Source organism: Theropithecus gelada, chromosome 20, assembly GCF_003255815.1.
Source record: "Theropithecus gelada isolate Dixy chromosome 20, Tgel_1.0, whole genome shotgun sequence".
NCBI classification, from domain to species: domain Eukaryota; kingdom Metazoa; phylum Chordata; class Mammalia; order Primates; family Cercopithecidae; genus Theropithecus; species Theropithecus gelada.
In genome coordinates, this window is record NC_037688.1 from 70862430 (window position 1) to 70890378 (window position 27949).

Consider the following 27949-nt stretch of genomic DNA (forward strand, 5'->3'; position numbering starts at 1 on the left):
AACCCATCCAAAAAGAGAAAGGAGAAGTATCTCCTAAACATATCTAGAACATCTCTGGAAGGTTCCAGGAGGCACTGGTAAGGGTACCTCTGGGGAGGTGCGTGGAGTGGGAGGAAGACATTACAAAGCAAGCCTGTCCTACCCAAGGGCCGCGTGCGGCCCTGGAGGCCAGGTTTTGAATACAGCCCAACACAATTTCGTAAACTTTCTTAAAGCATTATGAGATTTTTTAAAGATTTTTTTTTTAAGCTTATCAGCTATCATTAGTGTTAATGTATTTTATATGTGGGCCCAGACAATTCTTCTTCCACTGTGGCCCATGGAAGCCAAAAGATTGGACTCCCCTGTTGTAAGATATTCGATTTGTCAGTTACCCAGCCTCCGCTCTTACTTGCTTCTTTGTTTAGCGACAAGGTCTCGCTCTACTGCCTATGCTGGAGTGCAGTGACGCGGATCAGAACTCACTGAGCCTCCAATTCCTGGGCTCAAGATCCTCCATCCTCCACCTGCCAAGTAGCTGGTACTACTGGCGCGCACCACCACGCCGGCTAATCTTTGTATTTTTTGGAGAGACGGGGTCTCGTATATTGCACGGGCTGGTCTCCAACTCCTGGAATCCCTCGCCTCGGCCTCCCAAAGCGCTAGGATTCCAGGCGCCAGCCACGCGCACGGCCAGCCACGCTTTTTTGTACAGGATCTTACCTCCCGCCTCTCTGCGAGACCAGAAGCTAAGAGATTGGCTCAGACTCATCTTTCAGTCCCTCACGCTGCTTAACGACGCGCCGGGTGGCTCCCGTGCCTTATATTTCATGGACTCCTCACCAGCCTGGGGTTGGCATCGCCTAAAGTCAACCGGCAGGTGGGCAGTAGAGCCAGGATTCCGCTCTCTGCCCACGCCACGCGCGGCCTTTCCGGAGGCGGGGACCGTGGAGTGTGCGGGACCCCACTGGGCCTCCTGACGGGACTCCCGCCTCAAGGTGCTTTCTTGATTTCTATCGTGTAAGATTGAGGGACACCCAAGCTACTACTCACACCTCATGGAAAGCGGGAGAAGAGCGGAAGAGCAGGTGCCTCCTCAAGGAACTGACTCTGACAGCAGCCACCGCCCTTAAGTGCAAAACCCTACGCTCGCCCGGAAATGACGCACAGAGGCTCGGTTCCCGCCCCCTCGCTTCCGGGTCCGGGCCTCGCTCGCGCGTGCGCAGCAGAAGCCAGCCGCGGGGTTTCACACGCGCGTCTTCACGAGGTGAAAACAAGATGGAGGACTCGGCCTCCGCGCCGCCGTCTTCTTCAGCCTCGACTGCAACCTCCGCCTCGACTCCAGGGGCTCCGACAGCACGGAAGCAGCTGGACAAAGAGCAGGTGAGTGGTTCCTGGGGAGGGTGGCTTGGAAGCGGGGTGGCGGTGACCTCGTGAGGCGCAGGGTGCCGGAACCTGAGTGCGTGCTCGGCGCACTTCCCAGAGGCTGTGGGACGGTCGCTTGCGGGCCGTGTGCCTCAGCTGCCTCTCCCCTTTAAACACTTGGGTGGGCGCCTGCTTCCCCCAGTCCTGCGGCCTGGCGCTCTTGAATTGGGTTGCAAGTGTACCGTGGAGCTAGACGAGATCGACCTGGCGACCTGGCTTAGCTTCCCTATCGTTAGCCCTTGACCGAGTCGTTTAGTTTTGCAGGTCTGCTACCCGTTATTTAAAATGGGCCCTTCCACTCCCCGCTATCCAGGATCGGGATAGGTAATGCGTGTAAAGCGCTTTGACCAAGGGCCTGGCACGTGGTGAGAAGGTACTCAGTAGGCCGGGCACGGTGGCTCACGCCTGTAATCCCAGCATTTTGGGAGGCCGAGGGGGGTGGATCACCTGAGATCAGGAGTTAGAGACCAGCCTGGCCGACATGGTGAAACCCCGTCTCTACTAAAAATACAAAAATTAGCTGGGGGGTGGTGGCGGGCGCGTGTATTGTCAGCTACTCGGGAGGCTGAGGCAGGAGAATTGCTGGAACCTGGGAGGTGGAGGTTTCAGTGAGCCGAGATCCTGCCATTTCATTCCAGCTCGGGCGACAACAGCGAGACTGTGTCTCAAAAAAAAAAAACGAGAGTGCTCAGTAAATGCTAAATGGATGACACTTTGCACTTTTCGTGGAATTACTGCTTTCATCGTTGAGGGCAGGAGAGGCACGTTTCCCTCTGGCCCGATCTCTTAAGTAGAAGAGGTGTCCTGCAGACAGTGCTGGAAGTGGATACTTAGGCGTGTTTGATGGATTCTTAGATTTTTCTGAATATAAATTGCAAGATCCTCATAGATACGGTTATGGAGGTTACCCCTTGAAATTGAAGTTGGAAGGGAAAAAATAGGTGTGAGAGGGGACAAATGCTAAATTAGATTGAGAACATTTCACTTATTTGTGTAAGTTATTGTGAGAACATTTCACTTATTTGTCAATCTTCACTTTGCAGGTTAGAAAGGCAGTGGATGCGCTCCTGACACATTGCAAGTCCAGGAAAAACAATTACGGGTTGCTTTTGAATGAGAGTGAAAATTTATTTTTAATGGTGGTATTATGGAAAATTCCAAGTAAAGAACTGAGGGTCAGATTGTAAGTTGTGATTTTCTACCTTTGCTGTTTTTATCTGCTTGTTCATTCTTTGTAACTCGAACAATTCCATCGTAGTTTCTAATGGAAACTTTGCAAACTTATAATAAAAATCTGACATGAAGTAAAACAATTAGGTCTAAAAGAACCATAGAGGTTTGGCGTGGTGGCTCACACCGGTAATCCTAGTACTTTGGGAGGCCGAGGTGGGCGGATCACCTGAGATCAGGAGTTCAAGACCAGCCTGGCCAACATGGTAAAACCCCGTCTCCAAAAATACAAAAATTAGCTGTACATGATGGCGAGTGCCTGTAATCTCAGCTACTGGGAAGGCTGAGGCAGGAGAGTCGCTTGAACCTGGGAGGCGGAGGTCACAGCGAACAGAGATCTCTCCATCGCATTCCAGCCTAGGCGACAGAGCAAGAGTCATCTCAAAAAAATAAAAATAAAAGAACCGTAGGAATTCAGATGTGCTAAAATTTTCTAGAAATTTCACCAGTTTTTGACTGGGCGCGGTGGCTCACACCTGTAATCCCAGCACTTTGGGAGGCTGAGGCGGGCGGATCACAAGGTCAGGAGATCGAGACCATCCTGGCTAACACGGTGAAACCCCGTCTCTACTAAACACACACACACACACACACACGAGATCGAGACCATCCTGGCTAACACAGTGAAACCCCGTCTCTACTAAACACACACACACACACACACACACACACACACACAATCCGGCCGTGGTGACGGGTGCCTGTAGTCCCAGCTACTCCGGGAGGCTGAGGCAGGAGAATGGCATACACACACACACACACACACACACACAATAGCCGGCCGTGGTGACGGGTGCCTGTAGTCCCAGCTACTCCGGGAGGCTGAGGCAGGAGAATGGCGTGAACCCAGGAAGCGGAGCTTGCAGTGAGCTGAGATCCGGCCACTGCACTCTAGTCTGGACGACAGAGCAAGACTCCATCTAAAAAAAAAAAAAAAATCACCAGTTTTCTTAGAGCTTGGTGAACAGCTAACGTAATCAGGTCTGTTAAATCGAAAACCTGGTGTTTGAAAGAATAAAGGTGGAATAAGTTAAACAGCTTTTTTTTTTTTTTTTTTTTTTTTAGAAACCGTTATCTTTCCATGTCAAGCAAAAATTCTTTGGGGCTACAATTTATTCCTTTGTACAGAGACTACTAAAAACTCCAGTGAAGTCCTTTCTATGAAAAAATCCATGGTGATTACAAAATGCTTCTTCAGAATATAGGTTGTAAGCATAAGAAATGAGTTAAACCCTCTTATTTTATTTTCTGTAAGATGTGGCATAATTGTGTTTGCTGGTCCCGCTTGGTTTATTCCATGTTTTTGGTTTCGATTCTTTTATCTCTCTCTCTTTTTTTTTTTTTTTTTTTTTTTTTAAGAGACAGGGTCTTGTGCTGTTGCCTAACTGGAGTCCAGTAGTGAGATCTGTGTTCGCTGCAACGTCGACCTCCCTGACCTGACTCAAGTGATCCTCCCATCTCAGCCTCCCAAGTAGCTGGGACTATAGGTGTATGCCACCATGCCCAGCTAATTTTGAAATTTTTTGTAGAGATGAGGGAGATGAGGTTTCACTGTGTTGTCCAGGCTGATCTCAAACTCAGGCTCAAGCAGTTCTCCCTCTCAGTCTCCCAAAGTGTTGAGATTACAGGCTTTAGCCACTGTGCCCAGCCTGTTTCTTTTTTTTGTTTTGTTTTTGAGACGGACTCTCGCTCTGTCGCCCAAGCTGGGGTGCAGTGGCCGGATCTCAGCTCACTGCAAGCTCCGCCTCCCAGGTTCACGCCATTCTCCTGCCTCAGCCTCCTGAGTAGCTGGGACTACAGGCGCCCACCACCTTGCCCGGCTAGTTTTTTGTATTTTTTAGTAGAGACGGGATTTCACTGTGTTAGCCAGGATGGTCTCAATCTCCTGACCTTGTGACCCGCCCGTCTCAGCCTCCCAAAGTGCTGGGATTACAGGCTTAGCCACCGTGCCTGGCTAGTTTCAATTCTTAAAAGTTATGTTGTGCTGGGCACGGTGGCTCGTCACTGTAATCCCAGCACTTCGGGAGGTAAGGTAGGTGGATCACTTGAGGCCCGGGAGTTTGAGATCAGCCTGACCAACATGGCAAAACCCCATCTCTACTAAAAATACAAAAATTAGCCGGGCATGATGGTGGTCATCTGTAATCCCAGCTGCTTGGGAGGCTGAAGCACAAGTATCATTTGAACCCAGAAGGCAGAGGTTGCAGAGACTCCAGCCTGGGCAACAGTGAGACTCCCATCTTAAAAAAAAAAAAAAAAAAAAGGTTGGCTGAGCTATAATCTCAGCAGTTTGGGAGGGTGAGGCAGGTGAATTACGTGAGCCCACAAATTCAAGACCAGCGTAGGCTATGCAGCAAAACCCTGTCTCTGCGAAAAATACAAAAGTTAGCTGGGGGCCCAACTGGTAAGCGCCTGGAGTCTCAACTGTGCTGGAGGCTATCGTGAGCTGTGGTCACACCACTACGCTCCAGCCTTGGCGACTGAGCAAAACCCTGTCTCAAAAAAAAAGAAAAGAAGAAAGAGTTATTCTGTTTATGGAGTTGAGTTTTAGAGAAGGTAAAATTCTGAACCAGGCCTGTCCTGATTAAGCTAGGTTATTATAGCACATTAGAGTACGTGTGCACATACAGCAACAGATACATCATAATAATTACATATGCAAGAATTTGGATGTCTTTGAGTATATTTTAATTCTTGCTATATCCCAAGTGTTAATTGATATTTGGGCCTGTGTGTATTTGTCATTTATTTGCCATTGAAAGTGAGTTTTGTTTTTTATTTTGGTTTTTGCTTTTTGAGACGGAGTTTGCCTCTTGTTACCCAGGCTGGAGTCCAGTGGTGCCATCTTGGCTCACTGCAACCTCCACCTCCCAGGTTCAAGCGATTTTCCTGCCTCAGACTCTCAAGTAGCTGGGATTACAGGCGCCCACCACTGCCCCTGGCTAATTTTTTACACTTTTAGTAGAAATGCAGTTTCACCATGTTGGCCGGCTGGTCTCGAACTCCTGACCTCAGGTGATCCATATGCCTTGGCCTCCTAAAGTCCTGGGATTACAGGCTTGAGCCACTACTACTAGCCATAAAATATATTTTTAAATGTTGTTTGTGGTGCAGTATTTGCTTAACTAGCATGACTAAAGGTTATTTAAATGACACTAAGTTTATTGTGTATTCTGTGTGATACAAACATGCATAATGTGTGTAATAATGCTTTCCTCGGTTTCTTTTCACATATTTTGTAGGACCTTGCCTCATAGCATTCGATCAGATTCAGAAGATATCTGTTTATTTACAAAGGATGAACCCAATTCAACTCCTGAAAAGACAGAACAGTTTTATAGAAAGCTTTTAAACAAGCATGGAATTAAAACCATTTCTCAGGTAGGAAGCCTAGTTAATATTTTCAGGAGGATTTAATTCAGTCAAAATGATGTCACAAATACATTGCTATATTTCTTTTCTTTTTTTTTTTTTTTTTTTGAGACGGAGTCTCGCTCTGTCGCCCAGGCTGGAGTGCAGTGACCGGATCTCAGCTCACTGCAAGCTCCGCCTCCCGGGTTTACGCCATTCTCCTGCCTCAGCCTCCCGAGTAGCTGGGACTACAGGCGCCCACCACCTCGCCCGGCTAGTTTTTTGTATTTTTTAGTAGAGACGGGGTTTCACCGGGTTAGCCAGGATGGTCTCGATCTCCTGACCTCGTGATCCGCCCGTCTTGGCCTCCCAAAGTGCTGGGATTACAGGCTTGAGCCACCGCGCCCGGCTATATTTCTTAGTATTTTTGTTCTACTTTTCTCTTTTTAACTTAATTTGTGGTGGCGTGTATGTCAGTAGCTTTTGTATCTTGCAAATTATAAAAGAGGTGGCTCGTGTCATTCCTCTGTACTTCCACAGCATCTTGTTTTTCTCTGATTAGCTGTTTTGTAGTTGGTGTACTTATCTTTATTACCTGCTGGATCTAAGGTATCTAAGTTTTTTTTTTGTTTGGAGTCTCGCTCTGTCGCCCAGGCTGGAATGCAGTGGCAGGACCTTGGCTGACTGCAACTCTACCTCCTGGGTTCAAGCTATTCTCCTGCCTCAGCCGCCCGAATAGCTGGAATTGCAGGCACCCGCCATCATGCCTGGCTAATTTTTATATTTTTGTAGAGACGAGGTTTCAATATGTTGGCCAGGCTGGTCTTGAACTCCTGACCTCTGGTGATTCGGCCACCTCGGCCTCCCAAAGGGCTGGTGTTACAGGCGTGAGCACATACAGCAATATATGTATAACAATATATATATGTTGCTGACCTGTATCTAAGTTTCTTTAGCTGGGGCCCTTTCTCATTTGTCTCAGTGTCTCCAGCATGTAGCATAGTGCCTGGCACATTTTAGGCACTCATGTGTTCATTAAAGTATAAGAGGCATAGCTCTAGGACTTTTTTTAATCCAAATACAAATTGTTGCCTAAGTATTTCTTCCCTTGTTTAGATTCCTAACTTTTTGTTTTTATTCTTCTCTATACTTCCTAGATTATCTCCCTCCAAATGCTAAAGAAGGAATATAAATCCTATGAAGCCAAGCTCCGCCTTCTGAGCAGTTTTGACTTCTTCCTTACTGATGCCAGAATTAGGCGGCTCTTACCCTCACTCATTGGGAGACATTTCTATCAAAGAAAGAAGTAAGTTTCTTAGTAATGACGAGACTTTAGCAGCATGAAGTTACTAGGTGTGTAAGCATTGTGTTCTGAATGCCGGTGTGTTTTTTATAGAGTTCCAGTATCTGTAAACCTTCTGTCCAAGAATTTATCAAGAGAGATCAATGACTGTGTAGGTGGAACGGTCTTAAACATTTCTAAAAGCGGTTCTTGCAGGTAGGTAAAAGGCATTCATATGTGCCTCCTTTAATCTTATATTTGACAATGATTTTATATACTTTTTAAAAAGATTTTGTTAATGGCTCCAGATCTTTTTTAGAACTAAAATCTGTTCCTCAGAAGTGATCCATTCTCAGGTCAGGTGCAGTGGCTTATGCCTGTAATCCCAGTACTTTGGGAGGCCGAGGCAGGAGGATTGCTTGAGCCCAGGAGTTCAAGTCCAGCTTGGGCAACATAGTGAGACCCCCCTCCCCCACTTACAGAAAAATCAAGAACATTAGCCAGGTGTAGTGCTGCATCCATGTGCTCCCAGCTACGTGGGAGGCTGAGGCAGGAAGATCACTTGAGCCCACGAGGTCAAGACTGCAGTGAATCATGTTCTTGTCACTGTCCTCCAGCCTAAATGACAGAGCAAGAGTGTCTTTAAATGAAAAAAGAAAAAAAAGTTCAGTTCTCTAGAACAATGTTGTCTGGTAGAGCTTTCTACTGTGATGGAAATGGTCTGCATCTGTGCTGTCTCATACAGTAGGCACTACTTGTATGTAGCTATTGAGCACTTGAAATGTGGCTACTGTGTTAGGAACTGAATTTTAAATTTAAAATAGGCACATGTGGCTAGTGGCTGATGGTCACTGCGTTGAACAGGGCAGCTCCAGGTACTAAGGGAAGCAAAGAGAGTAAGATGAATGCTTGGAGAACATGACTAGTTCTGGGCTTTCAGCTTGTCCTCTATTTATTGTGCTACTGCACTCTGGTGCAATCACAGTTCACGGCAACCTCCAACTCCTTGGCTCAAGCAATCCTCCCACCTCAGCCTCCTCAGTAGCTGGGACTACAGGCACATGCCACCATACCTGGCTAATTTTTCAATGTTTTGTAGAGGCAGGGTCTCACTATGTTGCCCCGTCTGGACTTAAACCCTTGGACAAAACTAGTCCTCCAGTCCTGGCCTCCAAAAGTGTTGAGATTATAGACGTGAGCCACCATGCCTGGCCTCAGATTGTCCTTTAAAAGCACCATATTACCCCTTAAAGTGAAGATCCACCTTATTCTTGGTTCAACTTCCTATTAAATGAATTCAGCATTTATCCTGTTCATCCGCCTGTTTGGTGTCTGTGTTGTTGTATTGGTTTAACCTTACTCAGGACACTGAGCTAGGCGGAGCCCCCACACCTACTCTACTAGAACAGATGTTTTAGGTCAGTGATTGCTTCCGACCTCTGGCTGAGCAGAGGATGTGGCTCAGGCTATTTTATTAGGCTGAGAAATGGGTTAAGTTTGTATTCTTGGCAGTGTACCAGCTTGGGGGGTAGGGCAGGTTTTAAATGTATTGAAAATACATTTTATGAAGTACTTCACCTTGCTGACTGCGGTGTGGAGATGGGTAGCTACCAGTAGGACAGAGCTGTAGGCCGCTGCCCTTCCACCCAGAGATTCCCCAGGAACCATGCATACCCAGTGGTCACACTTGGCAGAAAACACAGATTTCTTACCTCTGCTCACCAGGGAGGCCTGACCCCAGCAGAGTGTCTCCAGGTAGAGCAGAGCAGGGTGCGGATGGGCAGGACAGGTGGTCTCTGGCGTTGTTTTCTGCGTGCCGCTGGGAAGCCCTTCATCAGGTGTAATGAAGTAGCTGAGAAGAGTTAGCCACGGGGCCTGGACCCCTGTCCTTTTGGTTAAAGGCGGATGTCAAAGCAGTGGCTCATGGAACTGGTTGGCCAGAAGTCAGGCCGTGTTTATGGGCCCCATCAGTACCTGGGAGGAGGAGATGGCACCAGGAAGGCAGGTAAAGGAGTCTCCTACCACTGGGGATCTTCCAAGGCAAAAGCAACAGCTTAAAGAAAGTTGCAGACAACTGAGAAAAAAAGAAATCATTCTTTTATTTCCTCTCTTACCTTTCCCCAGCATAATAATTTATTTTCCTCTTCCACTTCTATTCCTCTCTCTTCTGACCCCCTCACCATTTTTCTATCTGGGATGCTCAAGTGTGCTTGCAGGCAGGTGGTAACAAGCACAGGGAATGGGCAGTACCCAGTCTTTGGCTGAAAAGAGAGGAGCAACAGCCTGTCTCATCCTCATTCCGCAGACACTGTGCCGACAGTGAGCCTGCCTTTTGGCCCCAGCGCTGAGCCCTCCAGGTTTCTCACTGGGCTTCTGCCTGCACTCTCTTTCACCTGAAGGGATGATCTTGATCTTAGCTGAAAGACACTGTTCCACCAGGGACAAGAACTGTTTATTCTTGAACATGGCAGCTGAGTGGAGCAGTAGAACTATAGAGAGAGCAGGTGACACTCCTGGAGGTAGCTCCCCTTAGAACAGCTTGAAGGCAGACTCAGCGACATGGGTTTGTCTAAGATAAAGGTAGAACCTGCTCTGCCCCTGCCTCCCAATGCTCCTTAGCCTCCCAATGCTCCTTAGCCTCACAGTCAGGTGCTACCAGCTCTTTAATCACCCCCTCAGCTGGGCATGGTGGCTCACGCCTATAATCCCAGCACTTTGGGAGACTGAGGTGGGTGGATCACTGGAGGTCAGGTGTTCAAGACCAGCCTGGCCAACACGGTGAAACCCCATCCCTACTAAAATATACAAATTAGGCTGTGCGCAGTGGTTCAAGCCTGTAGTCCCAGCACTTTGGGAGGCCGAGGCAGGTGGATCACCTGAGGTCAGGAGTTTGAGACCAGCCTGACCAACATGGAGAAACTCCGTCTCTACTTAAAAAAGAAAAAAATACAAAAAATTAGCCGGGCGTGGTGGCACATGCCTGTAATCTCAGCTACTCGGGAGGCTAAGGCAGGAGAATCGCTTGAATCCAGGAGGTGGAGGTTGTGGTGAGCCAAGATCACACCATTGCACTCCAGCCTAGGCAACAAGAGCGAAACTCCATCTCAAAAACAGAAAAAAAATTAGTGTGCGTGGTGGTGTGCGCCTGTAATCTCAGCTACTAGGGAGACTGAGGCAGGAGGATTGCTTGAACCCAGGAGGCGAAGGTTGTAGTGGGCCGAGATCACGTCACTGCACTTCAGCCTGGGCGACAGAGCAAGACTTCATCTCAAAAAAAAATCACCCCCTCATGATGTGACATTTTACTTTAGGTAGAAGGAATTTCTAGTACATGAAAGATGATAATCTTCCTTTAAAATACATTTAGGCCAGGCATGGTGGCTCATGCCTGTAATCCCAGCACTTTGGGAGGCCAAGGCAGGAGGATCACTTGAGCCCAGGAGTTTAAGACCAGCCTGGTGGATCACTTGAGCCCAGGAGTTCAAGACCAGCCTGGTGGATCACTTGAGCCCAGGAGTGAGAACCCATCTCTACAAAAAATACAAAAATCCACTGGGCTACCTGTAGTCCCAGCTACTCCGATTAAGTGCAGTACGTTGATTGTGCCACTGCACCTCAGCCTGGGCAACAAGAAAACACTTTCTCAAAAATGAAATAAAATATATTTAGAACCTAAAGATTTTAATGGATTTTTGTTGTTGTTGTTTTTCAGACTTTTGCTCTGTTACCCAGGCTGGAGTGCAGTTGCCGGATCTGGGCTCACTAGCCTTGAGCTCCTGGGCTCAGGTGATTTTTCTGCCTTAGCATCCTGAGTAACTGAGATTACAGGCATGTACCACCATGCCCAGTTAATTTTTGTTAGTGTGGTAGAGAACAGGATTTTGCCATGTTGCCCAGGCTTAATGTTTCTACCTTTTTAAAAGAAAAAAAAAGAAAAAAAACTTGAGAATTATGTATTTATATTTCTCATATACCTGCCTGGTTTATTTTGAAAAATGGTTTTTTAAAATCTTGTCTAATACTCTTAAATTTCAGTGCTATACGTATCGGTCACATTGGAATGCAAATTGAGCACATCATTGAAAACATTGTTGCTGTCACCAAAGGACTTTCAGAAAAATTGCCAGAGGTACAGTATTGCAGGAGCATCAATTGATTGTTCATTTAAAAGAAACAAAGTATATGTAGACGATGTTACTCCTTTCTTTGTTTCAGAAGTGGGAGAGCGTGAAACTCCTGTTTGTGAAAACTGATAAATCGGCTGCGCTTCCCATCTTTTCCTCGTTTGTCAGCAATTGGGATGAAGCCACCAAAAGATCTATGCTTAATAAGCGGAAAAAAGTTAGTAGAATTTTAAATACTTATAGAATGAATAATGAAGGGTGTAAACTCAGTCCCTAGGAAAGAGAAGTAGACCATCATACCTGCCTGACTTTCCAGTTGTCTTCTGGTTTTCTGGTGGTTATGCTTTTGTCACTTTACATGAAGTAGTTGATATTAGTATCAGTAATGCATGTTAAGATAGAAATATCTTGTATTTATTGATAAATTGGGTGTGTTTTTAACTTTTGTTTGATCCAGTGCTTGCTGGTTTTGTTTAGAGAGACAGTGTCTCACTCTGTTCCCCGGGCTGGAGCACAGTGACACAATCAAGGCTTACTGAAGCCTTGACCTCCTGGGGTCAAACAATCCTGTGTCAGCCTTCCGAGTAGCTGGGACTACAGGCATGGTCCACCACGCCCAGCTAATTTTTAATTTTTTTTTTTTTTTGTACAGACATGGTCTCCCTGTTTCTCAGGCTGATCTTGAATTCTTGTGCTCAAGCAACCGGCCTGCCTTGGCCTCCCAAAATGCTGGGATTACAGGCAAGAGCTACTATGCCTGGCCTGGATTAACTGGCTTTTGAGGGGGCCTGAGTTAAGTTCTTACCACATATTTCCAGTCGTAGATAACATCACCATATGTCTAAATAAAGACCAAAACGCTTAAAACATTGAAATAAATGTGAGATATATACATACATTTGAAACAGTAATAAAAGGGATTGACATAATTATTTACCCAGTTTTTCCCATCCAGGGTTGTAGGTGGCTGGAGTTTAATCCTGACAGCTCAGGGAAAAGAGTGACAGGCACGAGCCACCCCTAGAAAAGGCGCTGTTTGATCACAGTACAAACTCGTACACCCGCATTCATGGGGACTGGGCCTAGGGATGATTTCAACACACCAATTCACGTGATGTGCACGCACATGGGTGTGGGAGATTATGTTCACAGATACCTCCTGGGCTTGGTTTGTAGGTTTTCAGTATTACTTGTACTCTAGCAAAAGAAGCTTTTGGAAGGAAAGAAAATTTAATTTTTGCTATTTGTGAGACTGATCTCTTAGTGTTTCTCTCTTTAGCCATGTTAAGTGTGTCCAATGAATTTTTAATTTTGTTTTTGAGACAGTTTTGCTCTGTCGCCCAGGCTGGAGTGTAGTGGCATGATCTCAGCTCACTACAACCCCTGCCTTCCAAGTTCAGATGATTCTCTGTGCCTCACCCTCCTGAGTAGTTGGGACTACAGGCACGCATCACCATGCCCAGCTAATTTTTGTGTTTTTAATAGAGATGGGGTTTCACCATGTTGACCAGGCTGATCTCGAAGTCCTGACCTCAAGTGATCCTCCTGCCTCAGCCTCCCTGAGTGCTGTGATTACAGGCATGAGCCACCACGCCCAGCTGAGGATTATTCTTTACACTCTCTAAACCATACTGTGTTTCACAAAAGTCTCTTAACTATATGCTTTAGATAGTCAGATTCTGAAATGCCAGTATATAATTTACTGCGTAAAATGCATGTTTGGCTGTGAGTCAAAAACTGCGGTTGAGGTTCCAGTGCTAGTTAAGGAGTTTGTTCTTTGTACAGATCAAGGTCCATTCAGGGGCTTATGGATAATCAAAACCGCAAGTGGTAAATCTATGCCGTTTCTTAACCAACAGAACTGTTCCTGCTAAAGTGTTTGGTGTTTTTTGGTAGGAGGCAAGGAGAAAACGAAGAGAGAGAAATTTTGAAAAACAAAAGGAGAGGAAAAAGAAGAGGCAGGCTAGGAAGTCTGCATCAGTTCTTAGTAAAGATGATGTGGCACCTGAAAGTGGTGATACTACAGTGAAGAAACCTGAATCGAAGAAGGAACAGACCCCAGAGCATGGGAAGAAAAAACGTGGCAGAGGAAAAGCCCAAGTTAAAGCAACAGATGAATCCGAAGATGAAATTCCACAGCTGGTACCAATAGGAAAGACGACTCCAGCTAATGAAAATGTAGAGGTATTGTTTTAATATTTACTGTTCATAATGGATTGGTTTAGTGGCTACTGTGTCAGGCAGGTACTGTGCTGATGAAAAATACTAGAGTGAACCCAAAGAACAATGAAAGTGATTATCATATGATTTATTGTACTTTTTTTCTTTTCTTTTTTTTTTTTTGAGATGAAATCTTGTTATATTGCCCAGACTGGTCTTACACTTCTGGGGTCAAAACAGTCTTCCCACCCCGGCCTGCCAAAGTGCTGGGATTACAAGTGTGAGTCACCACACCTAGCCCCAACCAGTTGGCTTTTTTTTTTTTTTTTTTTTTGCTTTGGTTTTTTTTGTTTGTTTGTTTGTTTGTTTGTTTGTTTGTTTTTTGAGACGGAGTCTCGCCGTGTCGCCCAGGCTGGAGTGCAGTGGCGCGATCTCGGCTCACTGCAAGCTCCGCCTCCCGGGTTCACGCCATTCTCCCGCCTCAGCCTCCGAGTAGCTGGGACTACAGGCGCCCGCCACCACGCCCGGCTAGTTTTTTGTATTTTTAGTAGAGACGGGGTTTCACCATGTTAGCCAGGATGGTCTCGATCTCCTGACCTCGTGATCCACCCGCCTCGGCCTCCCAAAGTGCTGGGATTACAGGCTTGAGCCACCGCGCCCGGCCTGGTTTTTTTTTTAGAGATGGGTCTCCGCATGTCACCAGGCTGTAGACTCAGTTCTTGTGATCCTTATTATTATAGAAAGTGCAGCCGGGTGCAGTGACTCGTACCTGAATTCCCATCACTTTGGGAGGCTGAAGCGGGCAGATTGCTTGAACATAGGAGTTTGGGACCAGCATGGGCAACATGGCAAAACCCTATCTCTGCAAAAAATGCAAAAAATTAGCCAGGCGTGGTAACAAGCACCTGTAGTCCCAGCTACTTGGGAGNCCCAGGCTGGAGTGCAGTGGTGTGATCTCAGCTCACTGCAACCTCTGCCTCCCTGATTCAAGCAATTCTCCTTCCTCAGCCTGCCAAGTAGCTGGGATTATAGGCGTATACCACCACGCCCAGCTAATTTTTGTGTTTTTAGTAGAGACGGGGTTTTGCCACGTTGACTAGGCTTGTCTCGAACTCCTGGCCTCAGGTGATCCGCCCGCCTCAGCCTCCCAGAGTGCTGGGATTACAGGCATGAACCACCGCACCCAGCCACCAGTTGGCTTTTACGCAGAGAATTTGGGAACCCCTGCCCTACACCATGTGCCAGGGATGTGCAGCTACAGTTGGAGGACTCAGGGTTTGCTCCCATGTGTGTCTGCTGTGCTCCTCATGGTGCTTCCAGGAGTCCCTCCCCTCAGTCGTAGGGAAAGGTGGTTTTCCTCTGACTGGACCAGGAAGACCTCTGGGTCTTCACAATTCTTTTTTTTTTTTTTTTTTGAGACAAGGTCTCACTTTGTTGCCCAGGCTGGAGTGCAGTGGCATGATCTCGGCTCACAGCAGCCTCCACCTTTCAGGCCCAAGCAATTCTCATGCCTCAGCCTCTTGAGTAGCTGGGATTACAGGTAAGTGCCACCATGCCCGGCTACTTTTTGTATTTTTAGTAGAGACGGGGTTTCACCATGTTGACCAGGCTGCTCTTGAACTCTTGGCCTGAAGTGATCCACCTGCCTCAGCCTCCCATAGTGCTGGGATTACAGACATGAGCCACTGCACCTATCCCTCATTCTTAATAGTGAAATACAGCTTATCTCTGTCATCATACTGAGGTGTACCTTTTGGGGGTTAACTAATAAAAACAGTACCTTGGCCATGTGCTGAAAAAGAGTAACTTGGCCGGGCACAGTGGCTCACGCCTGTAATCATAGCACTTTAGGAGGCCAAGGCGTTCGAGACCAACCTGGCCAACATAGTGAAACCCTGTTTCTACTAAAAATAAAAAAAAATGAGCAGGGCGTGGTGGCACGTGCCTATAATCCCAGCTACTCGGGAGGTGGAGGTTGCAGTGAGCTGAGATTGTGCCATTGCACTCTAGCATGGGCAGCAAGAGCGAAACTCCGTCTCAAAAATAATAAAAATAAAAACAGTAACTCCTGGAATTAGAGTGTCAGGTGTTGTGGCTTTTTCTGTATTAAACTTTCTTTTTTTTTTCCTAGATTCAAAAACATGCCACAGGAAAGAAGTCTCCAACAAAGAGTCCTAATCCCAGTACACCTCGTGGGAAGAAAAGAAAGGCCTTGCCAGCATCTGAGACCCCAAAAGCTGCAGAGACCCCAGGGAAAGGCCCAGGGAAGAAGCGAAAGATCAAAGAAGAGGCAGTGAAGGAAAAAAATCCTTCACTGGGGAAAAAAGATGCGAGACAGACTCCAAAAAAGCCAGGGGCCAGATTCTTCACCACTCTTAGTAAATCTGTGAGAAAAGCTTCCCACACCCCCAAAAAATGGCCCAAAAAACCCAAAGTACCGCAGTCGGCCTAAAGTCAGTCATTCAGCCGGAAGGAAACTTCAGTGCTGCCTCCAGAGCTTCCTAGAAATACTCAGATCTTGACCCCCTTTATAAGTAACCTTCTGCAAGCGTCAGGCCTGGACTTCAAGATTTTTTAAAACCTCCATAAGTAGTCCAGGCGCGGTGCCTCATGCCTGTAATCCCAGCACTTCAGGAGGTCGAGGCGGGTGGATCATAAGGTCAAGAGATTGAGACCATCCTGGCCAACATGGTGAAACTCCATCTCTACTAAAAATACAAAAATTAATTGGGCGTGGTGGCGAGCGCCTGTAATCCCAGCTACTAGGGAGGCTGAGGCAGGAGAATTGCCTGATCCTGGGAGGCAGAGGTTGCAGTGAGCCGAGATTGAGCCACTGCACTCCAGCCTGATGACAGAACGAGACTGCATCTCAAAAACAAATAAAAATAATAAAACCTCCATAAATAATTCTGACACATGTTCCTGGGTATAATAATATATTTTTAAATTGTCCTTCTGTGTATTTGCTAATACAATAGAGGAAAAATAGAGTGCTTCTCTGTGGTGGTTCAGCACTTTGGGAAGCCAAGGTGGGAGGATTGCTTGAGCCCAGGAGTTTAGGGCTATCCTGGGCAACTTGGTGAAACCCCATCTCTACAAAAGAAAAAAAAAATAGTGTGGCATGGTGGTGTGCACCTGTGCTCTCAGGCTGAGGTGGAAGGATCAAGTGAGCACAAGAGGTCGAGGCTACAGTGAGCCACTATCACCCCACTGTGCTCCAGCCTGGGTGACTGAGATTCCGTCTCAGAAAAAAGTATAACGTTGCTTTGCTTCTGAGTAGACACACTGTTGGCTTTCCAAATCACGTGGGTCTGACTGGAGGTCTATGATGTGACCCATCACATACCTTTGTGGTCATCCCCAAAGTGGCCCAGTGAGTGCCTGGCTGTATGAGAATACAGCTATAGAATTCAGGAGAAGCATGAGTTGCTTGGCTCTCATGCTGAGTTGGTCTAAGCTTATGAGTCACTGGATTAGCATCCATATGGGAAGGGAAATTAACATGGAGTCATTTATACAGGCACTGAATTGAATCCTACCTACTGGAGGCAAGAACGTGATTTATCTTCCATAAGCCTTCCCCTCTTCCTCGTTACTCCTCAGTCCATATGGACTTGCTTATATGTGACAACTCCAAGGAAACTTGGAAGAGTAGACTACTGAAGTTTCCGCAATTGTCAAGTATATTCTGAGGCGGTAAACTTTTTAGGTATTCGGCCTTTCACTGGTTGTGAATTGGTATGCATCTGTAGTAAGTTACAGATTCACTGCAGTGCAGGAATGTGCTTGCATGCAAAAGACTGAACTGCTTTCAGAGATGATGTGGGTGCCAGGTGCAGTGGCTCACATCTGTAACCCTGTTGGAGTGATCAGAGCCAACACCAGGTCGTGGGGGTGACGAAGTCTGGCGGAGTCAAAGGATTGAGAAAAAATTTGAGAGAGAGAAAAGTGGGACCGGGGACCATCGCCATCGTGGAGGCTGCGAAGGCCCTGAGCACTGGGAGCCCATGCTGTTTATTGGTAATCCAACAAAGAAACAAGTGGTGAGAATGTGGAGGTGGAAAGGGCGCGTTGCATTAAGCACATGATTTACAGCTGTGATGGTTTAGCATTTGTTCTGCTACTTGAGATAATGGAGAGCAGGTTGTTTTAACTCAAGATACAATTGATCCTGGGAGAGCAAGGAGCCAGCAAGTCTAGACACGTTCCAGAGCCACAAGCCCTGGATTCGATCCAAGCCACGAGGGATTTTATGCCCTGGGCTTAGATTATGGCGCCTCAGGGTACCCTTCCACCATTTAGCACAGAGCTTGGTGTTCCAAAGGCCACAAGGGGTTTTAGACCCTGGACCCCGGACATGTTCCAAGACTCTTACATTGTGTCAGACATGCAAGCCCTGCCTCAGCTTCTCCCAACACTCAGCTTTTCCCAACATAATCCCAGCACTTGGAAGGCTGGGTGGATTGCTTGAGCCTAGGAGTTTGAGACCATCCTGGGCAACATGGCAAAACCACATCTCTACCAAAAATAAGCTGGGTGTATTTGGCACATGCCCGTGGTCCCAGCTACTTGGGAGGCTGAGGTGGGAGGATTGCTTGAACCTGGGAGGTAGAGGCTGCAGTGGGCCATGATCACGATCTTGTACTCCAGCCTGGGCAACAGAGACAATCCCTGGCCTGCCGCCCCCTCCCCTGGCCCAGTCTCAAAAAAAAAAAAAATTCTGGGCATGGTGGCTCACATCTGTAATCCCAGCCATGGCTGGCAGATCACTTGAGGCCAGGAGATCTGAGATCAGCCTGGCTAACATGGTGAAACCCCATCTCTACTAAAAATACAAAAACTAGCCAGGCGTGGTGGGAGGCCTGGGATCCCAGCTACTTGGGAGGCTGAAGCAGGAGAATCACTTTAACCCAGGAGGTGGAGGTTGCAGTGAGCCGAGATCACACCACTGCATTCCAGCCTGGGTGGCAGAGCAAAACTGAGTAAAAAGAAAACAGATCTGTAGCTCTCCCTCAAGTTAGAGGAGTCTAGCCTGCTTTTGGTTTTTTTGGGGGGGTGGGGGGGGCGGGTGCGGGCAGTGGGGGAGATGGTCTTACTGTTTCCCAGGCTGGAGTGCACTAGTGCCATCACAGTTTCAGCCTCAATCTCCTGGGGTCAAGGCCATCCTCCCACCTCAGCCTCCCAAGTAGCTCAGACTACAGGGGCATGCCATCACACCTGGCTAATTTTTACGTATGTCGTAGAGATGGGTTTTCCCTGTATTCCCGAGGCTGGCCTTGAACTCCTGTCCTCAAGTCCTCCTGCCTCAGCCTCCCGAAATGTTCAGATTACAGGCGTGAGGCACCGTGCCCAACCTGCTTTTGCATTTTAGTAACACGAATTGTAATGTTAACTTTTTAAATTATGAAAGCCTCTAAAATATAAAATTATTTGTAACCCCACTGTCCTTTCAGGCTTCTATAAATGAATATACATTTAAAATGTGGGAGTTTAGCTTAATTGATTTGTTTTCCATAGAAACTAGGTTCTATGGTTAGATAGACTTGTTTCACTTAAAGATCTGATTTGTGTAGGACAAATCCACATACATAATCATGCCAGTCTGTTCTCTGCATGACATAATTTTCCAGCAATAGCTGTGTGGGTTTTGTAATCGTATCCTCTAGCCAGTTCAAGATTTTGCAACACTATGTGATTCTTTGCCCCGTAGTTCAGTCTTGTTGAATATGACACAGGTGTTTACCTTCCTGTTCTTGCATCTAGTTTCATTCTAATAATATTCTCTGTTGAAAAAGCCGGCTTCAATTTATTGAGCAAGATGCTGGTATTATCATTTAACATAAAGCTTATCTTATAATAAAGTGTTGACAAATGTAATGAATACTGTACTAAAAGTAAAAAACAATGGTTGTGTGTGTATGGTTTCTACTGATTATGTATCACTTTTATACCATCATAAAGTTGAAAAATCATAAAGTTGAATCATCTTAAGATGGGTACGTTCTGTACTAGGTTTCCAAGGCTTCAGAAGTGTTGCATACACATTCCTAGCCAGCTGATAGTGCTAGGAGCTGATAGTAGTCTCCCCGGGGGCTAAGAGGAGGACCATAAATCTCTACTATGGTATATGATGCTCTTGTGTGCTCTTATGGGCAAAGTATGAGGCTGATATTTCATTGTTGGCCCTGGGTTTCTGGAATCCATCTTCTTCACCAGGGAGATTTAATGAACGAAATGAGATCTGATGGGAGAAATTCTAGTGTAACATTTTTGTTCTGAAGGAAGTAATTGAGTTTTAGTTCATTTGTTTTTTCAGGAATCATAATAATTAAAATTTCATTTTACATGCCATGAATGTATTTAAGTCAATCCAACTGCTAAACATCACATTGTGGCTGGGCGCGGTGGCTCATGCCTGTAATCCCAGCACTTTGGGAGGCTGAAGTGGGCAGATCACCTGAGGTCAGGAGTTCGAAACCAGCCTGGCCAACATGGCAAAATCTCGTCTGTACTAAAAATACAAAAATTAGCCAATGTGGTAGTGGGCATCTGTAATCCCAGCTACTCAAGAGGCTAAGGCAGGAGAATCGCTTGAACCCAGGAGGCAGAGGTTGCAGTGAGCCAAGATCACGCCACTGCGCCCCAGCCTGGGTGACAGACTGAGAATCCATCAAAAAAAAAAAAAAAAAAAGTCTGGACGCGGTGGCTGACGCCTGTAATCCCAGCACTTTGAGAGGCCAAGGCGGGGGAATCATGATGTCAGGAGACTGAGACCATCCTGGCTAATACGGTGAAACCCCGTCTCTACCAAAACTACAAAAAATTTGCTGGGCGCAGCAGCATGCACCTGTCGTCCCAGCTATTCGGGAGGCTGAGGCAGGAGAATGGCATGAACCCGGGAGGTGGAGCTTGCAGTGAGCCAAGATCACGCCGCTGCACTCCAGCCTGGGCGACAGAGCAAGACACCATCTCCAAAAAAAAAAAAAAAAAGGATCACATTGTATTTTGGTCTCCTTGAGAAATACTAAAATGAGGGTACCAAGAAATTGCTCTACGGGCCGGGCGCGGTGGCTCAAGCCTGTAATCCCAGCACTTTGGGAGGCCAAGATGGGCGGATCACGAGGTCAGGAGATCGAGACCACCCTGGCTAACACGGTGAAACCCCGTCTCTACTAAAAAATACAAAAAACTAGCCGGGCGAGGTGGCGGGCGCCTGTACTCCCAGCTACTCGGGAGGCTGAGACAGGAGAATGGCGGGAACCTGGGAGGCGGAGCTTGCAGTGAGCTGAGATCCGGCCACTGCACTCCAGCCTGGGCAACAGAGCGAGACTCCGTCTCAAAAAAAAAAAAAAAAAAAAAAAAAAAAAAAAAAAAAAAAAAAAAGAAATTGCTCTACTTTCTGTATATGGGTGTTTAAGAGCCAAGAAATCTTGCCATTTAGTTAAATATTTGAAAGTTCTGCACTACCTACATTTTTTTTCTGATATTGTCACGGTTTTCTTGCCTACAGATAGTATTAATATTGAAATACCAAGATTCCCAATTTGGACTTTATGAGCCATGAGAAACCTTCATCAGTCCTTGGATCCTGAGGAAATTAGTGCATCTGATCAAAGACTATGAATAAAATTTTGGTTGTGGGGATTATTTCAGTATAGTGCTCCTGGAGAGAAAAAATGGCAAATTATTTAGGTGGTTCTATTTAACCCCAGATTATAACATTGCAGTCCAATGCTTAAAATGATTAGTATCTCCTGTTTATGTAACTCTGCTGGGTCCTTTTCTTTTTCTTTTTTTTTTTTTTGAGATGGAGTCTTGCTCTTGTCACCCAGGCTGGAGTGCAATGGCGCGATCTCAGCTCACTGCAACCTCTGCCTCCCGGGTTCAAGTGATTCTCATACCTCAGCCTCCTGAGTAGCTGGGATTATAGGCGCATGACACCACGCCCGGCTAATTTTTGTATTTTTAGTAGAGATGGGGGCTTCACCATCTTGGCCAGTCTGGTCTTGAACTCCTGACCTCGTGATTCACCTGCTTCGGTGTCCCAAAGTGCTGGGATTATAGGCATGAGCCACCACACCTGGCCTCAATTTTTAAATAAAATTAAAATAAATTTTTTAAAAATTCCACACTTAAACACTTACAGATTTTACCTGTAAGACAGGTTCTCACTTTTTTGCCCAGGCTGAAGTGCAGTGGCACGATCATGGCTCAGTGCAGCCTTGACGTCCTAGGCTCAAGTGATCCTCCAACCTCAGCCTCCTGAGTAGCTGGGACTACAAGTGGGCACCACTATGACCAGCTAATTTAAAAAAGTATATATATATATATATATATATATAAGAGATGGAGTATCTTGGGGGCTGGGCATGATGCTCACACCTATAATTCCAGCACTTTGGGAGGCCAAGGTGGGTGGATCACCTAAGGTCAAGAGTTCGAGACCAGCCTGGCCAACATGGTGAAACCTCATCTCTACTAAAAATCAATACAAAATTAGCTGGGTGTGGTGGTGCACACTTGTAGTCCCAGCTACTTTGGGAGCCTGAGACAGGAAAATCACTTGAACCCAGGAGGTGAAGGTTGCAGTGAGCCGAGAAGGTGTCACTGCACTCCAGCCTGGGTGACAGACGGAGACTCCATCTAAAAAAAAAAAAAAAAAAAAAATTGAGTATCTCATTATGTCGTCCACTTTGAACTCCTGGCGTCTAGTGATCCTCCCACCTCAGCCTGCTAAAGTGCTGGGATTATAGGCATGAGCTACTGTGCCTGACCAGTGCTTATTTTTTATCTCCAAAATGGGATTAGTATCACAAAATATTTTAATGCCTTCTGCACCCTTTAGTCTGTAAATAAAACCTGTAAATAATAATACACAGTTCCACTTCCTAAACATAAGCTCAGTTAATATTTAATATCTTGATTTTTTTACAGTATTTTTTCCTATGCTTATTTTTCTCCCTTTGTTTCCTTCTGGTCTATATTTTCCAAGATTCCTGCAATGGTATGATTTTGTAGTGAACAAATGCCAGCCCTCCTTCAACTCATCCCTCTGAAATGTCTCTTATTAAGAGCATGGTAAAAATATTTAAAGATCCCTGGTCGGGGTGGGTGGTGTTTCTGAAAAATGCACACTCCCGGTCCGACTGCAGACCTGCTTAACTGGAATTACTGTATACATGTGGAACTTAGGAATCTGTGTTTTGACCAAGAGGCCAGGTGATTCTTCTGCTCAGTGAGTGCTGGGAAACAGTGCTGTGAAGGATACAGTGGCTAGAAGTCGTCCTGCCTCACAGTAACATCGTTACCAAATTCTCAGCAGGTGAACCAAATGAAATGCTCAACTAAAAACCAACCAGGGTAAAACAGATCTTTTATTTGTTGTTGTTGTTGTTGTTATTATTTTACGTGGGGGCTTTCAAGCGAACTGCTATATGGATTTACCCCCAGTCTCTCCTTGTGAGAAGTGAATTTCTTCAACGTTTATAGAACTGAGGGATTACATTATTGCATGAATTAAGAAAACAATCTAACCTGATGTGTGAAGATTTCTGCTTGTGAGAATCCGTGTTATTTCAATTATCCAATCAAGAGCCTAATTCGTATAAAAGAAACACAGCATCACGTTGCTCATCTTTTTATCTAAGACGGTTTGTCTTGACGGAGGGTGTCCAGCTGTTTGGGGAAACTATTCCTGACCTTATTTTGCTAAAAAGTTGCCTGCCGTAACAGGTGAGACGCTATCATTTCTTTTATAAAACTTTTAGCTTGCTCTTTGTTAACTGTGATTGAAAGTCACTTAAAAGGCTGTCTTAAATATTAATGTTGGGCTGCATATTTTTTTTATATTAAGTTAACAATTTATATTTCTTCAGAGATCTAGTCTCTTGTTCATATCCATTGACTATTTTTCTGTCAGGCTGTTGGATTTCTCTTTTTTCTTTTCTTTTTTTTTTTTTTTTTTTTTTTTTGAGACAGAGTCTCTGTTGCTCAGGCTGGAGTGCAGTGGCACAATCTCGGCTCACTGCCTCCTGAGTAGCTGGGATTACAGGTGCGTGCCACCATGCTCGGCTAATTTTTGTATTTTTAGTGGAGACAGGAATTTACCATGTTGGCCAGTCTGATTTTGAACTCTTAACCTCAAGTGATCTACCCGCCTTGGCCTCGCAAAGTGTTAGCATTACAGACATGAGCTACTGTGCTTGGCTTTGAAAAAATTTTTAGATTTTTAGTAGAGATGGGTCTCAACTATGTTGCCCAGGCTAAACTCAAACTCCTGACTTCAAGGGATCCTCCCACCTCAGTCTCCCAAAGTGCTGGGGTTATAGGTGTAAGCTCCTGTGCCTGGCCCTAAACTGGTTTTTGAAAAAGGTGGCAGATCAATACATCCCTGCAAAGCAGGGGGGGAAAAAACAAATATTTGCCATTTAATAACCTAGGCAGGAAAGATAAGCTAAAAAAAATAAAAGGGAATTATGCCCATTTCATATCAACATCTTATGTCTAGATAATGGGAACTCAAAAGTTCCCAAAACTGGATGAAGAGACAAAAACCTGAAAACTGGAAGAGAAAAGACAGTGAGATTTAACTTAATAATACTGTGGGCCAGGTGCGCTGGCTTACACCTGTAGTCCTAGCACTTTGGAAGGCTTGATGTAGGTGGATCACTTGAGCTCAGACCAGCCTGGGTAACATGGCAAACCCCGTCTCTACTAAAAATACAAAAATTAGCTGGGCAAGGTGGCTTAGTCTCAGTCACTCTGGAGGTTGAGGGAGGAGGATTGCTTGAGCGTGGGAGGTGGAGGTTGCAGTGAGCCGAGACCACGCCAATGCACTCCAGCCTGGGTAACAGAGAAAGATCCTGTCTCAAAAAATAAAATAATGTCGTGCATACAAATCTTGAGTAGTTGCCGTTATAATTCAAAGCTTCCCAATTCATTTTGCAAAAGTAATATTTTTAGTACTCAAACCTAGTAGTTTTCTTCTCCAGAAAAACTGCTCTCACCTGGTCTTAAGATAAATGTACGCCTTGTACTGCTTAACCAGGTTAATAACAGCTTAGGAGAGCTTATCTGAAGAATGTAAGGATGGCTAAACATTAGGGAATCAGAAACAAAATTCTTAGTAAACTAAAGAACACAGCATAGTTAGCCACAAATGCTCAGAAAATTCAGCTACAAAACTTACCAGCAATTTAGGGTTAAAACATCATATGAAATGGCAAATTAATAAAATGGTTCCATTAAAGGTGAATTCAAGCCTAAAAGGCCAAAACCACTAGTGTTTGTCATTGTTTTCATTAGTGTTTTTTTTGTGTGTTCCTACATACCCTAAAGTTTTGTGATGAACTCTGTTCCCCCTAGTATTTAACCTGACACCTAAAATGTTTAGTGCATACAGTTGCAAAGACATCATTGAAAACACCTGGGCCAGGTGTGGTGGCTCACACCTGTAATCCCAGCAGTTCAGGAGGCCGAGGCAGGAGGATTGCCTGATCCCAGAAGTTTGACACCAGCTTGGGCAACAAGATGAAACCCCCTCTCTACAAAAACACACACAAAAATAAGCCAGGAGTGGTGGCAGGCACTGTAGTCCCAGCTACTTGGGAGGCTGAGATGGGAGGATCGCTTGAGCCTGGGAGGCAGTGGTTGCAGTGAGCTGAGATTGCGCCACTGCACTCCAGCCTAGGGGACAGAGCAAGACCCTGTCTCAAAAACAAAACAAAAAACTGGTTGGGCGCGGTGGCTTACGCCTGTAATCACAGCACTTTGGGAGGCCGAGGCGGGCATATCACGAGGTCAAGAGATTGAGATCATCTGGCCAACATGGTGAAACCCTGTCTCTACTAAAAATACAAAAATTACCCAGATGTGGTGTAACATGCCTGTAGTCCCAGCTACTCGGGAGGTTGAGGCAGGAGAATCACTTGAACCCAGGAGGTAGAGATTGCAGTGTGCTGAGATCACAGCACTGCACCCCATCCTGGTGACAGAGCGAGACTGTCTCAAAAAAAAAAAAAAAAAAAAAAAGCAAGGTTTACCATTTTTTCCTCTTCGAATTTCTTTTTCCATTCCAGTTGTCCCCATGATTTTATATGAAGGTAGTAGTAGTATTTTATTTTATTTATTTTTTTTTTTGAGGTGGAGTTTTACTGTTGTTGCCCAAGCTGGAGTGCAGTGGCGTGATCTCAGCTCACTGTAACCTCTGCCTCCGGGGTTCAAGCGATTCTCCTGACTCAGCCTCCCGAGTACCTGGGATTACAGGCATGCATCACATGCCCGGCTACTTTTTTGTATTTTTAGTAGAAATAGGGTTTTACTATGTTGGCCAGGATGGTCTCGTACTCTTGACCGCAGGTGATCCACCCACCTCTGCCTCCCAGAGTGCTGGGATTACAGGCGTGAGCCACCCTGCCCAGCCATTAATGTATTATCTTTATGCTTAGCTTTCATTCAGTATTCATTTACTGCTTGAAAAACCTAAGACTTCATATTTTGTTGGGCGGAGTTGCTCTTACCACTTATCTCTTCAGGAAAGATCACTGAATAGTAGATGTTCTCAGGTTTTCACTCAGCAAATGACTTTTGCTGGTGTGTTAAGAAAAGCCATTGATTTGGAAGCTGGCTATTAATCCGATTAATTAGAAGCCAAACCTTTTTCGCAGGGGTGCTGATGTGTTGATAAAATGCCACACAACCATTTCTCAGTGAAAATCCCAACCGGGACTTGAGTTAGGTTGGTGGCTATGGAGTTCTGCGATCCACATTTGATGCTCTCTAATAAACAGTAACCTCACCTGAACTCCTGTCCCCAAGGCAAGAGCAACCACAGCTGCCGGGAGCGTTTGGCAATCACTGTCCCCGCCCAGGCTTCTCCCTTGATAAACTTTGTACCTACTGAGTCCTCCTGCTGGTGAAAAAGAAAATACGTTTCCTTTGAATGACTGTCCCGTCTCCTTCAAGTCCATGTTCTTAATCTTTGACCTTGAGTTTCATTACTTGTCACTTGTTTTTGTTTGCGTCTTCTGGATTTTTTTTTTTTTTTTTTTTTTTGAGACAGAGTCTTGCCATGTTGTTCAGGCTGGAGTGCAGTGGTGTGATCTCGGCTCACTGCAACCTCTGCCTCCCGGGTTCAAGAGACTGTCCTGCCTCAAGCCTTCTCAGTAGCTGGAACTACAGGTGTGGGCCATCCATACCTGGCTAATTTTTGTGGGGTTTTTGTTGTTGTTGTTTGTTTTTTGAGACAGAGTCTCACTCTCTCACCCAGGCTAGATTGCAATGGTGTGATCTCCGCTCGCTGCAACCTCCGCTTCCTGGGTTCAAGCAATTCTCCTGCCTTGGCTTCCTGAGTAGCTGGGATTACAGGTGTGTGCCACCACACCCAGCTAATTTTCATATTTTAAGTAGAGATGGGGTTTCACCATGTTGGCCAGGCTGGTCTTAAACTCCTGACCTCAAGTGATCTGCCCGCCTCAGCCTCCCAAAGGGCTGAGACGATGGATGTGAGCCAATGCACCTGACTTAATTTTTGTATTTTTGGTAGAGAAGGGATTTCACCATGTTGGCCAAACTGGTCTCAAACTCCTGACCTCAAGTGATTCTCCTGCCTCGGCCTCCCAAAGTGCGGGGGTTCCAAGCATGAGTCACTATGGCTGGCCTTGAATTTCATCACTTGTACCTAAAGTATAAAAACATAAATTTACCTTCAAGTACTGATGGTGCTTCAGGAAGAAGTTAAGCCTACTTCAAGTACCCTTGGCCTTGTACTTCAGTTTCTTCTTCTTCTTCTGAGACGGAGTTTTGCTCTTGTTGCCCAGGCTGGAGTGCAATGGTGTAATCTTGGCTCACCCTACCGGGTTCAAGCAATTCTCCTACCTCAGCCTCCCAAGTAGCTGGGATTACAGCCAGCACGCCTGGCTAATTGTTGTATTTTTAGTAGAGATGGGGTTTCTCAATGTTGGTCAGGCTGATCTTGAACTCCCAATCTCAGGTGATCCACCTGCCTCAGCCTTCCAAAGTGCTGGGATCACAGGCATGAGCCACTGCGCCCGGCTATTTTCTTCTTCTTTGTTTTTTTTTGAGATGAAGTCTTGTTCTTGTCACCCAGGCTGGAGTGCAGTGGTGCAATATTGGCTCACTGCAACCTCGGCTCACTGCAACCTCTGCCTCCCAGGTTCAAGTGATTCTCCTGCCTCAGCCTCCCAAGTAGCTGAGATTACAGGCACACGCCACCATGCCTGGCTAATTTTAGTATTTTTAGTAGAGATGGGGTTTTATCATGTTGGCTGGACTGGTCTCGAACCCCTGACCTCAGGCGATCTGCTCACCTTGGCCTCTCAAAGAGCTGGGATTACAGGCATGAGCCACTGTGCCCAGCCTTCTTCTTTTGTAATTGAGA

General features: G+C 45.9%; 1 protein-coding gene across 5 annotated transcripts; it reads left to right on the forward strand.

Moving 5' to 3' along the window:
- The first annotated feature begins 1192 nt into the window (after positions 1-1192).
- RSL1D1 (ribosomal L1 domain containing 1) lies at positions 1193-25970 on the forward strand. 5 transcript variants are annotated; one of them, XM_025371170.1, is made up of 10 exons: positions 1193-1362; positions 2448-2587; positions 5877-6015; positions 7143-7291; positions 7382-7483; positions 11303-11396; positions 11483-11608; positions 13288-13575; positions 15683-16047; positions 25935-25970. In XM_025371170.1, the coding sequence occupies exons 1-9, from the start codon at positions 1258-1260 to the stop codon at positions 16001-16003; spliced, it is 1464 nt and encodes a 487-aa protein (XP_025226955.1). In that variant the 5' UTR covers positions 1193-1257; the 3' UTR covers positions 16004-16047; positions 25935-25970. The 5 variants fall into 5 exon arrangements, with proteins under 5 accessions (XP_025226955.1, XP_025226954.1, XP_025226956.1 ...); XM_025371169.1 differs by lacking the exon at positions 25935-25970 and having other exon boundaries at positions 15683-16464; XM_025371171.1 differs by lacking the exon at positions 25935-25970 and having other exon boundaries at positions 13291-13575; positions 15683-16464.
- Positions 25971-27949: the final 1979 nt, after the last annotated feature.

Excerpts from the sequence above, each read along its gene's own strand:
- RSL1D1 (XM_025371170.1), top strand. The coding sequence starts at position 1,258 with ATGGAGGACTCGGCCTCCGCGCCGCCGTCTTCTTCAGCCTCGACTGCA. Across the intron at positions 2,588-5,876 it reads AAAGAACTGAGGGTCAGATT|GACCTTGCCTCATAGCATTC; the intron begins GTAAGTTGTGAT and ends CATATTTTGTAG. Across the intron at positions 13,576-15,682 it reads CAGCTAATGAAAATGTAGAG|ATTCAAAAACATGCCACAGG; the intron begins GTATTGTTTTAA and ends TTTTTTTCCTAG.